The sequence below is a fragment of the Hemitrygon akajei genome, chromosome 4, assembly GCF_048418815.1.
Source record: "Hemitrygon akajei chromosome 4, sHemAka1.3, whole genome shotgun sequence".
Taxonomy (NCBI): domain Eukaryota; kingdom Metazoa; phylum Chordata; class Chondrichthyes; order Myliobatiformes; family Dasyatidae; genus Hemitrygon; species Hemitrygon akajei.
In genome coordinates this window covers 170,247,459-170,264,232 of record NC_133127.1, presented here as the reverse complement: position 1 = coordinate 170,264,232, position 16,774 = coordinate 170,247,459, and the positions used below count along the sequence as shown (strand labels likewise).

The following is a 16,774-nucleotide window of genomic DNA, read 5'->3' as shown; positions in this document are numbered from 1 at the left end:
CATGTACACATCTAAATTTCTCTTAGGGGGCATATTGATCCCGCATCCACCATTGGCACTGACAGCTCATTCCATACTCTCACCACCCTCTGAGTTCCCCTTAAACGTTTCATCTTTCACCCATGACATCCAGTTCTAGTCTCTCCCAACCTCAGTGGAAAGTCTGTTTGCATTTACGTTATATATACTCAAAATTCTGTATAGCTGAAAAGGTGGAACTTCAAACACTGCAGCTCAATTTACTGAATCTCTTAGCAATAGCATTATTGAAGTGACAGAAATACTTTTTCTTGGATACTAACATGGACCAAAAGAAACTCATAAACTATAAATAGGTTGAAATAGTATTCCCATTATCTCTGCCCTATGCACCCTCATATTTTACCTCTTTAAATTCATCCACTTTTTTTCTTTGCTTTCTTTTCCAAAATTCACTTTCAAATGATCATTTACAGTTCCAGCTAAATGAAAGAATTTGGAGTTTTGATCCGAGTGGCAAGAAGAACTTCAGAAATATTTTCAGCTGATAGATCCTCTATTGAACTGAGAAGCGAATGATGCACCAGGCCAAGAGGAGTTAAATCAGTAACAGCCATCTTTGTAGAATCTGTTCACACGTGTAACCAATGACTCGATGGAAGGAAAGGATCTATTGTGGGCTCAGTACCATTCTTTTGGTTCAGCAGTCCTTCGTGATCAAGGTTGATTTGCTTCCATTCTGATTTTGTGGGTTTTGAGGTGTCTAATGAAGCCAATATTGGAAAAAATGGACTTTTCAGATGGGAAGGAGGTAACTGATTTGGTAGGGAGCATGTGGGTGGGCTGTCTGTGAGGCTGTACACTCCTTCCGCCACTTAGTGCATCCAGTGTACATACTCAAATTTCTCAATACCGTCCAAAATGTTCCTTCTCCACTTTCAACACTCCTGGGCCAGAAATTCCTAAGTTGTTGTGCTTACATTTATTCACAGGAGCTTTGAGTTCATCCTGGAAACTTCTCCTGTGTACTTGGTAATCTCTTTCCATAAAAGATCAGAATGAAGAGCATTTTTTGTAATAATGTTAATAGTCATGCACAGCATATCTACCTGAATAACTAGGGCTCCGTGCTAGGGATGTTGCCTTGGGAAAGGATAAGTTCACTTATTGTTCCGGTGGATTTGGAGACAGAGTTAGAGGTATTCTTCCCATGCCCTGAAATGCATTCTGTAACTAGTCCAGGTCTCAGAACAAATAAGAGGTCAGGGACCATTGGTTATGTATTAGACTGTGAATTTTGTACCAAGTCTTAGGTTTTGATTTTCAAATGCCATTTTTCTTAATTGATGAAGACATGATGGTTATGATGAGGCTTAGGAAATTGATTCAAGACATTTGAGCTAGCTGGTCCAATCAATTGAAGAGAGTAAATTAAAAATATCAGGTAACTAATTAAACTGTTCATTCCTATCGGTACCGAAGGACCTGAATAATAGTCAAGGTCAATCCGGTCAGTCCTCCAATTTTGTGTTCTGAAGCAGTAAAAAGTGTTTTGTCCTTTGTTCAGATATAGACTAAGCTTCTGGAGTTAGTGAGATAAAATTTATTCAGATTTCTTTTAAAAAATACATTGGAAGGGCTTTCTCCTGACAATAACATTCCAGAGCAAGGGAAGAGGTGGTTTTGTCATAATAAAGAAACAGCTGCACAGAGTAAAATCCAAACCTAACCTGGTCTGTTATGAAGTGATCTACAGTGGAGACAACCATATTGTATACACACCACTCATTTAAAGCCCTGCAAATGGAGGAACGTTATTAAGCAGTGCATCATAAATAAGGCTATCTAGTGGCATTAGACTTGGATATTTGAAGCATGACTTTATAAGATATATGCTGCCCTGTGTATGTTCTTTAATAATGAAAAGGATATGCCAGCTATAGCTCACATATAATTTCTCAGATTTGGGACGATTGCTGTCATTTTATGCATTGTCAACTCTTTCAACACATGGCACCATCCACTAAGGGGTGAGATGTATACTGATACAATAATCTGATGATAACAACACATTCACACATCCACAGTACTGTGTTACACTCATCATATCACTCACAGAATGTTTTAGGCCTTGCTTTCCAGCTAGAGAAAACTAAGCTCCATAATCATATTAACACACATAAAATGCAGGAGGAACTCAGCAGGTCAGGCAGCATCTATGGCGAGGAATAAACAGTTGACGTTACAGGCCAAGACCCTCCAAACATTGACTGTTCATTCCTTTCCATAGATGTTGCCTGACCAGCTGAGTTCTTCCAGCGTTTTTGTGCGTGTTACTCTGGATTTCCAGCATCTGCAGAATCTCTTGTCTCCTTGGACAAAGTGATTACACTGCTTGAATAAAAGGAAGGTTAGATTACATAAAAACAAGAGATTCTGCAGATGCTTGAAATGCAGAGCAGCACTCAAAAGTTGCTGGGGAAGCTCAACAAGTCATCTGGCATCTATGGAGTGAAATAATCAGTCAACATTTTGAGCCAAGACCCGTCATCAAGACTTCTTAGATTTCCTGGAGAAAATCCACATGGTCACGGGAAAAGAGGTAAAACTCCTTACAGCCAGCAATGGAATTGAACCTGGGCCCTGGATCTGTAACGTGTTAAGCTAACTGCGACACTACCATGCCACCCCACAAAGGGCACAGCTTAATTTGGAGACTTTTTAGTTTAGGTTCCACATCCATGAAATATTATGCTGTGAGACTATTTACATTCTTCTTCAGTACATACTTTATGTTGGGATCTAGATGATGCATTCCAAAATCTGAATACAAATTAATTGAATAAAACATATACATGTGTATCCTGCGAGTTTGTGGAAGGATGGAGAAGGAAGAGGACACAGAAGACATTCAAAAGTCATAGGAGATCCAACACTCAAATGATACATGTGGCATGTTTGAAAAGCACAGTAACTTCAGAAATGTCAATAACAAGAATATTATGGATCTCATTGAATATTATTTGCAATTTATTTTTTTTACAATAAAATCATTTTTACAATTTTTGACAACATTAACTGCCAAATGTGACAAAAAATGAGAAATAAACAGGGCATTTTCCTTCACTAACATTACCCAAGGCATTGATGGAATTGTTTTTGGAATGGTGATAGTCCTTTTAGAATGTTGGCTTTGATTAACAACTGTAGAGCAGAAAACATTCAGCAACAGCATTATGTGCCTTCTCTTTACTTTTCAGACAGATCAGTAATTGCTAATTTCTCATAGTAGGCTTTCTATTGTCAGCCCATTGCCTATGCCCATTAGGAAAGTAACAAAATTAGAAATTTTGATTTGCTGCATTATAATCACAAGTAGTATTAAATACAAATATTAAGTTTTATATGCCATAGACAATAAATAAAATGACAACAAAATTTTGTTCAATGTTTTACTATTTTCTCAATAACCAATATATTGTATGCAAAATAATTCAGTATTTTCAATTTTGAAGTTAATTTTTGAACAGTAATATTCAACCAACTTTTATCTAAGATCTAACTTATTTTACTTTTTTCACCAGTCAGATCGTTCCCAGTTCATGAATGCCTGATATATGTACTGTACATACAAATCAGTGCTTGGGAGACTAGTGGGATGAACCTGCGAGTTGCTCTGGTATTGCAAGCATCTTCTGCCGTGTGGTTACTCAATTCATGGCCACTGTTTGGGTTATGAACAGTTCTCGGAAATGGAAACATACTATAACTCGGGGAGGATTTATACAGTGTTTTTTTCCCCCCATTGCATCATTTAAATGGGGAATTTGTGCTGCATACAAATACAACCAAATTAGCACTAAAAGGTGGCTTTTTATTAACTTTTTTTTTTAATCTCCTTTGGTTTACCCAACTCATTATAAATTTAAATGGCTTGAAAATAGCTTTCCCATTTTTTTACTCAAGATATCACCCTGCCTTTCAATTAGACATCAATTATAATCACATAATCAATTCCTAATCACAAACTGAAAATGATAGCAATGGATGCTATGCTTATTGGTTTAGTATGAACAACATTAACCAATTTAAGCCTTGGGAGTTTCCATTTACAAAGTTAATAGAAGTTGCTTTAAAATATAAAGTGTGCCAACTTCAAAGTAATCAGAGCAGTCTTTCCCACTAATCACTGGAAATCATGTTTGAAAATCAGATTAAGAGTATATCCCACTCAGAAATGTTAAGATGGCTCTCTGGCGTAAATCAAATAAAAAGCAAACAAACTTAGAAATCACCATAGAAACAAACTGCCCAATACAAACCCAAATTTTAATTTAAAAATGAGAGCTAAATACATTATGTACAGTGTCCAAAGGTAAACCCGGATAGAATTTGTTAGGATAATAGTGTCTCCACTTGCTGCGGAGATCTTTGCAAAATTGTTGCTGGTTCCTTGTATTCATTGGTAGGGTTCATAACTGCTGTGTAGATATCTTTATAAGCACCACACACAAGTTCCGTAGATTGCTTGAAAATCTTCTCCCTGAAGGCCAAATCAAATATTACCAGACTGGAAATACTACAGCTGAATGTGAACAAACTTAATGTCTAATTATGCCTATAGCTCTAATATTTTAACCACTTTCTGTTTGGAAGTGTGGTTTTACTAAAATAAATAAAGTAAAACGAGTACCTGAAGTTCTCGAGCTCACCCAAATCATCTCACCTTTTCCATTTCAGATTCTAGTTAATCTCCATTGTGATTGCAACACAACCCGGTCGGTACTTGCTCAGAGTTGTAGCTGTGATTTATTGTTAACCTTTATCAACCTACTTATCTTGGCTTCCGCTTAGATTATGTATTTGTCAGAAATATTCAAAGTTTAAGACCACCATCAGAATCAATTTTACATTTTTAATGTGTTGCTGCGTGTCTTTCCACATACTCACTTTAGCGTTCCACTCAAAATGAAATTCAGCTGCGGCATTAACAGACTGTCCGGAGAAGACAAATATCGATCAAATTGAACCTACAAAATACATTCATTCACGTAAGTCAGACACAGCTTTCAATTATTTTTATGTAGCTAAGATGCAGTTTTATAATATTGAATAAGGCAATAATGTTTCTTCATTTAGCTAGATTGGTGGAAATTGAATTTCTGTTAGCTAGTTAGTTTTATTGTCATTGCTGAGAACAATGAGATCGCAGTCATACTCCACACTAGCAATTCAATTAACTCAAATTGCAATGGCAACAATTTCAATACGTAGAAAGAAAAAAAATACAGTGGATTCTGGTTAATTGGGCCATTGCTTATTTGAGAACTCTTAAGAAAATTATTTGGGACACTATGGTGCTTAATTGGGAAAGGAAACTGTTGCTAAACAGGTTTTAACTAGCATGATTTTGTTCACTTACAGTCAATCAAAAGAACACAGCAGTAATGAATTCCTCCGTCGATAACTATTAGGAACTAATACAGTTTTACAGTACTCTTGGCAGTGTTCCAACTTGCTCTGTATTTTATTTATACCATGAAACTTCAGCCAAAATGTGCTGGTTCTGCTAAGTCCCAATTAACGGGAATCTACTGTAGATTGTGTATGTTGTATGTTGTGTTGCTGCCCAATGGCTCCAGGAATCTGGTTTAATCCTGATGTTGGGTGTAGATTGTGTGAAGTTTGTATGTCCTCTCCTTTAACACGTGTGATTATTTTGGATGGCCCTGTTTCCCCTCAGAAACCAAAGATGTGGTGGTAGGCCAATTGGCTGCTGAAAATTGTCCCTTAGTGTAGCTAAATGTGGGAAAGAAATGGAAAAGTAAGTTGGTGAGCAGATGAGAGAATCATTTTGAGAAGCTTAACATTATCCTGGATGAAATAATCATCTTAGCACAGATTGTATATCCTAAGCATCCATTTCTCACCACTGACACACCAGTTACAGGACTACAGGGGAATAACATGAAAGGGAAAGGGTCCAGTGGAATTGCTTTAGTGGCTTGGGCTTGATGGGCCTCCTATTTCCTGGTAACTAGACTAAATGAAGGAGCAACTCGTATTTGTGTGATGATTTTGCCATGCAAGCTCATGTACAATGGGTCAAATGGACTCCTTGTGATATACTAGATTATATAATAACTGGGAGCAATATTGGGTTGTTCCAGTCAGCTGCAGACCATTTCCTAGACAGAAGATATTAGCCCCTCAAATCGTGACATATAAATTCTATTACAACCAAACATTATTTTTATGCTCCATCCACAATAATCGACCTGAGTCACAAAAGACTCTGTCCTCATTTGGTAAGGTTCCATATTGTATATTTCTTCTGATTCTCTGTGACGAAGTGAATTCATACAGAAGCTCTGAGACATGTGCAGTGACAAACAAATGACTGACAGACCAGGACTCTCACTGCAGATTGCTGGTGTGTCAGTGGTGAGAAATGGATGCTTAGGATATACAATCTGTGCTAAGATGATTATTTCATCCAGGATAATGTTAAGCTTCTCAAAATGATTTTGGAGTTACAGTCATCCAGGCAGATTGTGCAAAAGCTTTGAGGAGTTGGAAGGTCACAGGATTCTCAGACTCTTACCTGCACTCGTAGCCATATTTACTCAAGTTAAGTTTCTCACTAATAGTGACCCAAGGATGTTGGCAGTGGTAGAGTAAGCAGTGATAATACTGCTGAACGCTTTGGAGATCTGTTTATACTTTGCTTGTCCTAATCTCAATTCAAGAGCAAGATGGAATTACTGGCCGTTTATTAGCCATAGCTCACTGAACACAAACTCCATTAAATGAAAAAGCTATCAGTGGAATTGGCCCTCAACCAACATCTTGATATTATGATGGAGGTATGAGCTTAATAAAGCAATGTAATATGCTGAACCAAGGACTCTTTGTAATATCACTGCAATGATATCCTGGAGCTGTGATAATTCACCGCCATGATCCAGAAGCACCTTTCTTTGTGTCAGGTATGACTCCAGAAGGTGAAGTGCCTCCTTCTCAATTGACTTCAATATTTGTAAGGTTTCTTGACCCTCAGAGTTCAAAGGGCAGAAACTAAGGGCAGTTACTTTCATCTCATCTCTGCAGCAAGGGTTGATAGCTTAAAAGAAATGCAAGGTAGCAGCATAAATTTCAAATCAACCTCAGCAAAATTCAACTTTTATGTTGAAATTTTCTAACTTTATCAGCTCAGAATCAGAATCAGGTTTATTATCACCGGCATGTGACGTGAAATTTGTTAGCTTAACAAATAACTGAAATGAAACAGAAATGATATTTTTTAATGTGTTTCATTATTTGTGCCTTCTGTTAAATCGTTATTAGGAATTGCTGGTGTACATTCAATTTTCTCTCTAACAATTTGGTCAATGGTGAAGCAGCAGATATGTGGTTCTGCATGGTTCTGCATTGCGAAGAAAATCTAAACAATTGTTCAGGTACATCTAGTCAGCACATTGTGCCAAAAAAAATAGCCAGTGGGAAAGAGGACACATTTTCAAATTTTGCACTAATACATGTCTTTTGCAAAAATATAACCATATAATATAAATAGAAAACATTGAAAATCTACAGCACAATACAGGCTCTTTGGCCCACAAAGTTACGCCGAACATGTCCCTACCTTAGAAATTACTAGACTTACCCATAGCCTTCTATTTTTCTAAGCTCCATGTACCTATCCAAAAGTCTCTTAAAAGACCCTATCATATCCGCCTCCACCACCGTTGCCAGCAGCCCATTCCAGGCACTCACCACTCTCTGAGTAAAAAACTTAACCCCGACATTTCCTTTGTACCAAACTCTCCAACACCTTATACCTATGTCCTCTCATGGCAACCATTTCAGCCCTGGGAAAAAGCCTCTGACTATCCACACGATCAATGCCTCTCATCATCTTATACACCTCTATCAGGTCACCTCTCATCCTCCGTTGCTCTGAGAAAAGACCCAGTTCACTCAACCTTTTTTCATAAGGCATGCTCCCCAATGAAGGCAACATCCTTGTAGATCTCCTCTGCACCCTTTCTATGGTTTCCACATCCCTCCTGCAGTAAGGCAACCAGAACTGAGCACAGTACTCCAAGTGGGGTCTGACCAGGGTCCTATACAGCTGCAACATTACCTCTCGGCTCCTAAATTCAGTTCTATGATTGATGAAGGCCATTACACCATATGCCTTCTTAACCACAGAGTAAACCTGCGCAGCAGCTTTGAGTGTCCTATGGACTCGGACCCCAAGATCCCTCTGATCCTCCACACTGCCAAGAGTCTTACCATTAATACTATATTCTGCCATCAAATTTGACCTATCAAAATGAACCACCTCACACTTACCTGGGTTGAACACCATCTGCCACTTCTCAGCCCAGTTTTGCATCTTATCAATGTCCCGCTGTAACCTCTGACAGCCCTCCACACTATCCACAACACCCCAACCTTTGTGTCTTCAGCAAACTTACTAACCCATCTCTCCACTTCTTCATCCAAGTCATTTATAAAAATCACGAAGAGTAAGGGTCCCAAAACAGATCCCCGAGGCAGACCACTGGTCACCGACCTCCATGCAGAATATGACCCATCTACAACCACTCTTTGCCTTCTGTGGGCAAGCCAGTCCTGGATCCACAAAGCAATGTCCTCTTGGATCCCATCCCTCCTTACTTTCTTGATAAGCCTTGCATGGGGCACCTTATGAACTGCCTTGCTGAAATCCATATACACTACATCTACCGATCTTCCTTCATCAATATGTTTACTCACATCCTCAAAAAATTTAATCAGGCTCATAAGGTATGACCTGCCCTTGACAAAGCCATGCTGACTATTCCTAAACATAATCATAACCTCTCCAAATGTTCATAAATCCTGCCTCTCAGGATCTTCTCCATCAACTTACCAACCACAGAAGTAAGACTCACTGGTCTATAATTTTCTGGGCTATCTCTACTCCCTTTCTTGAATAAAGGAATAACACCCGCAACCTTCCAATCCTCCGGAACCTCTCCCGTCCTCATCATTGATAATCCAAAGATCATTGTCAGAGGCTCAGCAATCTCCTCGCTCGCCTCCCACAGTAGCCTGGGGTACATCTCATCCTGACCGGGTGACTTATCCAACTTGATGCTTTCCAAAAGCTCCAGCATATCCTCTTTCTTAGTATCTACATGCTCAAGCTTTTCAGTCTGATGCAAGTATCCCTACAATCACCAAGATCCTTTTCCATAGTGAATACTGAAGTAAAGTATTCATGAAGTACCTCTGCTATTTCCTCCGGCTCCATACACACTTTCCCACTGTCACACTTGATAGGCCCTATTTCATCTTATCCTCTTGCTCTTCACATACTTGTAAAATGCCTTGGGGCTTTCCCTAATCCTGACCGCCAAAGCCTTCTCATGGCCCCTTCTGGCTCTCCTAATTTCCTTAAGCTCCTTCCTGTTAGCCTTATAATCTTCTAGATCTCTAACATTACCAAGCTCTCTGAACCTTTTGTAAGCTTTTCTTTTCTTCTTGACTAGATTTGTTACAGCCTTTGTACACCACTGTTCCTGTACCCTACCATAACTACCCTGTCTCATTGGAACGTATCTATACAGAACTCCACACAAATATCCCCTGAATATTTGCCACATTTCTTACATACTTTTCCCTTAGAACATCTGTTCCCAATTTAAGCTTCCAATTTCCTCCCTGATAGCCTCATAATTCCCCTTACTCCAATTAAATGCTTTTCTAAATTGTCTGTTTTTATCTCTCTCCAATGCTATTGTAAAGGAGACAGAATTATGATCACTATCTCCAAAAATCTCTCCCACTGAGAGATCTGACACCTGACCAGGTTCATTTCCCAATACCAGATCAAGAACAGTTTCTCCTCTTGTAGGCTTATCTACATATTGTGTCAAGAAACCTTCCTAAACACACCTAGCAAACTCCACCCCATCTAAGCCTCGCACTCTAGGGAGATGCCAATCGATATTTGGGAAATTAAAATCTCCCATCACTGCAACTCTTATTATTACACCTTTCCAGGATCTGTTTCCCTATCTGCTCCTCAATTTACCTGTTACTATTGGGTGGCCTATTAAAAAAAAACACCCAGTAAAGTTATTATCCCCTTCCTGTTCCTAACCTCCACCCACAGAGACTCCGTACACAATCCCTCCATGACGTCCATCTTTTCTGCAGCCGTGACACTATATCTGACCAACAGTGCCACGCCCCCACCTCTTTTGCCTCTCACCCTGTCCTTTCTGAAACATCTGAAACCCGGCACTTGAAGTAACCATTCCTGTCCCTGAGCCATCCAAGTGTCTGTAATGGCCAACACATCATAGTTCCAAGTACTGATCCACACTTGAAGTTCATCTGCTTTGTTCACAATACTCCTTGTGTTAAAATAGACACATCTCAAACCGTCCATCTGAGTGTGTCCCTTTTCTATCACCTGCCTATCCTCCCTCACACACTGTCTCCAAGCTTTCTCAATTTGTGAGCCAATCTCCTCTTCCCCAGTCTCTTCAGTTCAGTTCCCACCCCCTAACAATTCTAGTTTAAACTCTCCCCAGTAGCCTTAGCAAACCTCCCTGCCAAGATATTGGCCCCCTGGTATTCAGGTGCAACCCGTCCTTTTTGTACAGGTCACACCTGCCCCAAAATAGGTCCCAGTGATCAAGAAATCTGAATATTGGTTGGAAATACATTGGACACAAAATACTTGCAATACAGGCAGTCCCCAGGTTACGTATGAGTTCCGTTCCTGAGTCCGTCTTTAAGTCGGATTTGTACGTAAGTCGGAACAAGTACATCCGGTATTATTTAGCATCAGTCAGTCAAATGTTTGTCTTAGCATATATTTTACCTTTCTATGCATATAAAACACTTAAGAAACGTATGTATTCCAATAATTAAAGCACTGCGTTGCTTAGTAATAATTGTAGCTTTCATCAGGGCAGGGCCTTTCACATGCTCCATTATTCTCACTTTATCCTTTAAAATTGTTCCGATCATTGACCGACTATAGCCTAACGCTTTTCCAATGACCGATGACGTTTCACCTCTTTCCAAACGTTTTATTATTTCCACTTTATTTTCAACCGCGATCGCTTCTCGTCAATGGAACAGAAACACTACGGGCGGCGGGTCCAAACCTGCACCAGCTCCCGAGGTCCGCTGGGTCCTAAGGACCACCGCACTAAATTCCCTGGGTCCTAAACTGCACTGCACTGAGACAGGTTAAATGGGACAAGTGGGGGCTGTGCTGAGTTTGGGTATTTGATCCTCCACAATATTCTGCATGGGAATTTAAACTGGAGGTGGCAGTGTTTTTTTAACGAGGTCGAGTTGCGAGCTCGACATCAACTCGGCACGGATGGTAGGGAAGTCACTGGATCGACGATCGACATCAACCTAGCACGGGAGCGGTCTGTCACTGGATCGAACTCGGGAACCTCCGTTTTCTAGCCCGATGCTGATCTCACTGCGCCACCAGCCAACCCAAAGGGGTTGGGGGGGTCAGGGTGAATCTTACTAAGAACAATTTAAGCCAAATACAAAGTTAAGCACTCAACACAGTGTCAACGACAACGACTTAAAATGGTGGACGGCATTGCATCCGACTTAAAATGGCGGACGGCGTTCTCCTTCCTCAACTCTTAAGTACGAGTTGTCTGTAAGTCGGACGTTCGTAACTCGGGGACTACCTGTATTACACTTATATTTTTAAAATATAATGACCTCTAAGTGGCGCATTAGACAATGATGCATTGGGCAATTTTCAAGTTATATTTTGTAAGATACAATTTAAGGGACATTAACGAGGAGAAATAAGTAAGGTGATATTAGTGCTAAGGAGGATCTAAAGCTTGTTTACTTCAGTACTGTATGGATGCAGAAATAGAAACGTACCAGAGTGGAGTGCAAACCACATGAGGGGAGTACGCATTTTATGTTGTCCTTGATGTCGTCATTTCGATCGGTTTGCTTAGAAGCTAATCTGGTTTGGAAGCAAACACAGGCTTCACCAGATATTATTTAGTTTTAAAAAAATGTCCTGAATCTTGAGAGTAGGGGAGATTCAAACAAGAGGACATGAGTTGAGAGTTAGGGGGCAAAAGTTTAGGGGTAACACGAGGGGGAATTTCTTTACTCAGAGAGTGGTAGCTGTGTGAAATGAGCTTCCAGTAGAAGTGGTAGAGGCAGGTTCGGTATTGTCATTTAAAGTAAAATTGGATAGGTATATGGACTGGAAAGGAATGGAGGGTTATGGGCTGAGTGCAGGTCGGTGGGACTAGGTGAGAATAAGCGTTCGGCATGGACTAGAAGGGCCGAGATGGCCTGTTTCTGTGCTGTAATTGTTATATCTTATAAGAAAATCTCTATACATTTCCAAACTTCGTTTTAAAAGGCAGAATATTCTATTTGAGGGCTCCACTTTACAAGTGTAAACCTGTAATATAAACACATCAAAACCTACGACCTCATTTAACTCTGATTTCCCCTCAATGTTTTCATGTTGACGTACTCAGATTCCAGTGCGTCAGGAAGGAAATGGCCTCACATGGCACTACGCAGTTGCTGAAGCCATTTCCTCTGCACAATTACCAGACAAGTGCTTTTTGTGTATTCAGTGAGGTCAGATTAGACTTATGACAGAAGTGAGAAAAGAAACATATTTTATACATATTGAGCCAATGTTCTCCTTTTAAATATTAGTGGAGATTGCCTGAGAAAATGATTCATGAATTCTGTTTATCTTTATTGCAGAAGTGTGGGAAAGACAGAGGAGTTGTTGCAATGCACAAAGGAAACACACTTACATCACGACACAGATACGACGACCAAGCTCACAGAAGTATGCACTTTTCATTTGTTTTTTCTGTCAGATTTCCTGTGGTTTTTTTCTCAGGTGGAAACTGCTTTGTAGCTGAACTACTTTCAGGAAATGGCAAAGAGCCTTCATTTTGGGGTGGAAATAATTGAAACATAAAGAGGCATCACCTTCAGTTGATGCATGATAAAGTGGTTCATCAAAAGAATTGGAAGCTGGCCACCTCTGAAGACACTTTGAAATCTGTTGCCATACAACAAAACTTCCAGTCCTGACTAGAACACTTCAGGCAAAGTGGCTGCACAAAGTTTCAAATTCAAAGTAAATTTACTATCAAAGTACGTACATGTTACCATATACTACCTTGAGATTCATTTTTTGCAGGCATTTACAGGAAAAAAGAAAAAATATATTTTTTTAAAAGAAACGATACATAAATAGACAAAGACTGACAAACAACCAAAGTTCACCAATACAAATAAAAGTAAAACTGAGAACATGAACCGTGAAGGCTCCTTGAAGCTGAGCCTGTAGCTCATAGAATCAGCTCTATCAAGAGAATAAGCTCAATAGGTTAACAGCCTGCTATTAAATCTACATAAAAGTAGTGGTGAATGAAGTTATTGACGCCAGTTCAGGAGCCTGATGGTTGTTGGGTAACGTGCTACACCTTGCCCAAGACTGACCTGCAGGCTAGCGGAGGGAACGAGTACCTTACACCTCCTTTGGTACAGACACATCCTCACTCCACCACCCACATTTTAGTACTCGAGTTGGGTAATGTGCTGGAGAGCACTTGGTAAATATACTCATATCCTAAGTCACGTGTAGTTTTAAGTTAACTTTGTTGGTAATTACGATTTAAAGGAGGAGCTCATTGCATTGTGGGGGAAGGGGGGCAAGGGGCAGGGGAGATATATTATATATATATATTTCCCTCTGCTCCTCATATATATATGCATGAGAGAGAGAGGGGGGGGGAAGAGAGAGGGGGGGAAGAGGGGGGAAGAGAGGGGGAAGAGAGGGGGAAGAGAGGGGGGAAGAGAGGGGGGAGAGAGGGGGGAAGAGAGGGGGAAGAGAGGGGGAAGAGAGGGGGAAGAGGGGGGGAAGAGAGGGGGAAGAGAGGGGGGAAGAGAGGGGGGAAGAGAGGGGGGAGAGGGGGAAGAGAGGGGGAAGAGAGGGGGAAGAGAGGGGGAAGAGAGGGGGAAGAGAGGGGGAAGAGAGGGGGGAAGAGAGGGGGGAAGAGAGGGGGGGAAGAGGGGGGAAGAGAGGGGGGGAGAGGGGGAAGAGAGAGGGGGGAGAGGGGGGAAGAGAGAGGGGGGAAGAGAGAGAGGGGGAGAGAGAGGGGGGAGAGAGAGGGGGGAGAGAGAGGGGGTTGAGAGAGAGGGGGGAGAGAGAGGGGGGAGAGAGGGGGAGAGAGAGGGGGGAGAGGAGAGGGGGAGGAGAGAGGGGGAGAGAGAGGGGGAGAGAGAGGGGAGAGAGAGGGGGAGGAGAGGGGGGAGAGAGAGGGGGAGAGAGAGGGGGAGAGAGAGGGGGGGAGAGAGGGGAGAGAGAGGGGGAAGAGGGGAAGAGGGGAAGAGGGGAAGAGGGGAGAGAGAGGGGAGAGAGGGGGAAGAGAGAGGGGGAAGAGAGAGGGGAAGAGAGAGGGGGAAGAGAGAGGGGGAGAGAGAGGGGGAGAGAGAGGGGAGAGAGAGGGAGAGAGGGGAGAGAGAGGGAAGAGACAGAGAGGCATGAAGGGCTACGGTGTTTGGACAGAAATGTGGAATTGATACCAACGATAATATCAATTATAATGTGACTAGAGGATAAAGCAGACTAGAAGGATCGGATGGTTTACTTTTGATCTCACTTAAGTACTTTAAAATTGGCCAGTTAATTCTTTGTATTTCTATCAGATTTCTGCACAGATCAGATGTCTAAAAGAGTTCAATACAATCCAGTTTGTGATGAAAAAGTGTGTGATATGGTCTTTTATTTAGTAAAGAGAATCATAAGGATTTACAGCACAGGAGGCATCCATTGTGTCACACTCGTTAAAAATCCACACTTAATTTTTGATCTGGTTATAATCCCCAAATGAAAATTTTAGTACTTCTTAAATGTAATAAAGGTTCCTGCCTCCCTTTCAGGAAGCAGTATCCTCGAGTGAAAAGGATTTTCTGATCTCCCCTCAATTTCTCCCAATTATTTTAAATATAAGGTCCTGTGTTCAAAAATCTATGTCAGACAGCTTTGGGAAGAGCAGATGAATTATGAAGATCTACACTGCACATTATTTATCAAAAGAATAAGCTCAATCGAGTGACAGTCTTTTCTAACAACTTGGTTTTTAATCTACATTTATACAGATATTCATAATATTTTATATGTGTTAAATGTCATGGAGTTCAGGCATTCCTAGCAAGAAATAAAGAAATACAGCAGAAGAAGTGTACTTTACCCAGTGAAAAATCAAAATAGGTATGGAGTTAGTTGAGACAATTGAGACACAAGAGAATGCAGTTGCTGGAACCTGAGGCAAGAGAATGCAGTTGCTGGAACCTGAGGCAGAAAACAAAATGCTGGAAGTCAAGCAGTAACTGTGGAGGATCCAATCAATGGATATTTATAAATAACTTTTGTTTAATTTCACACTTACCATTGCTACTTTCAATGATCCACCATCCATATTGGCAAGACTGGATAACGGACCCTACATATTGAACAAATAATGGTTGAGTAATGTGACATTCACGGTTGTTCTGGCTTATAATCACTTATGATGATAGATACTTACCTGCTCTGGTTTGTGTTGCTGTACACAGTTGTAAATATAACTTAGTCCTGACCTGGTTAACACAAATGAGGCCTGTTCATTTATTAAAGTATCTAAGTGGGCTTCAATCTGCAGAGAGAAATGTAAAACGTTTAAAAGTTGTTCATAAGCATTCACATCTTTTTCGAACAGCTCCATATAAAGTTCAAAATTGCTGAAATTTGAATAGTTAACTTCCATTCTGTGACCATACTTTTCTAAGAAAGTAATGGGAAGAGCCCTGAAAGGTTGGTGGCCCTGTAGAATTGAGGATGGCTCAGCAATGTAGTATTAGTGTAGCGCTATTACAGACCCAGCAAAGTACTTTCAATTCCACTGCTGCCTGCAATCTCCCTGTAACCACAAGTATTTCCTTTGGGTGCTCCTGTTGCTTCACACTTTCTAAAAATGTGAAAACGAGTTAGGGTTAGTAAGTTGTGGTCATGATAAGTTGGCAGTGGAAGCATGATAACACTTATGGGCTGCCCCCAGCACATCCTCAGACTGTTTAAACTTGAGTGACATTACACACAGAATCTAACTGACAGTCACTGCCAAGTGAAAGGTTTCTCACAGCGTATCTCACAAAATTTTGTATGCACTTCGATAGGTGCTTTCTTTAAACCCGTAAACATGCATTGGTTACAGAGAAAATTATTCCATTGTTAAGTCGTTGTCAGCTGACTGGTTTTGCATCCTTACTCATTCAAATATTGATTGATAGCTCTGGTCGCAGCCTTACTTTTGTTCTGCTATTAAACTTCCACTTTCCCATATTTTATGTATTTGCAATACTTTGTTTGATTTTACTGGATCTCGACAGGAATTCCTCCCACTCTCAAGATTTATTCTAAAGTATTCCATAGTACTATTGTTGGGAATGTTATTGGGAATTGGGAATGTATATTTAAATGATTAATTTATTAGGCTAAAAGCAGCAGCATCTACTCTTTCGTTCAATTACATTTTACTTTAATGATGTTTGAATAATGACTGCTCCAACTGGTCTCCATTTGAGAAGACATTGATCCAAATATGCATATCATCTGCCAATAAGACGGATTTCATAGCTTTCATGAACATGGCAAGCTGAAGGGCCTGTTTTTGCACTGCAAGATTTCATGAAAAATGTTTTCAAATGTTAAGTT

At 40.5% G+C, this 16,774-nt stretch overlaps 1 protein-coding gene across 1 annotated transcript in view; it reads right to left on the bottom strand.

The window, feature by feature from the left end:
- Positions 1–2,986: 2,986 nt before the first annotated feature.
- The window catches only part of cog6 (component of oligomeric golgi complex 6), a 97,154-nt gene continuing 83,366 nt past the window's right edge, over positions 2,987–16,774 (bottom strand). The window contains exons 16-19 of the mRNA XM_073043957.1: positions 15,609–15,716; positions 15,471–15,524; positions 4,930–5,009; positions 2,987–4,522 (exon numbers count right to left, since the gene is read on the bottom strand). Of these exons, the coding sequence (XP_072900058.1) occupies positions 4,375–4,522; positions 4,930–5,009; positions 15,471–15,524; positions 15,609–15,716 (390 nt within the window). The 3' untranslated portion in view covers positions 2,987–4,374. The remainder of the gene's footprint in view (positions 4,523–4,929; positions 5,010–15,470; positions 15,525–15,608; positions 15,717–16,774) is intronic.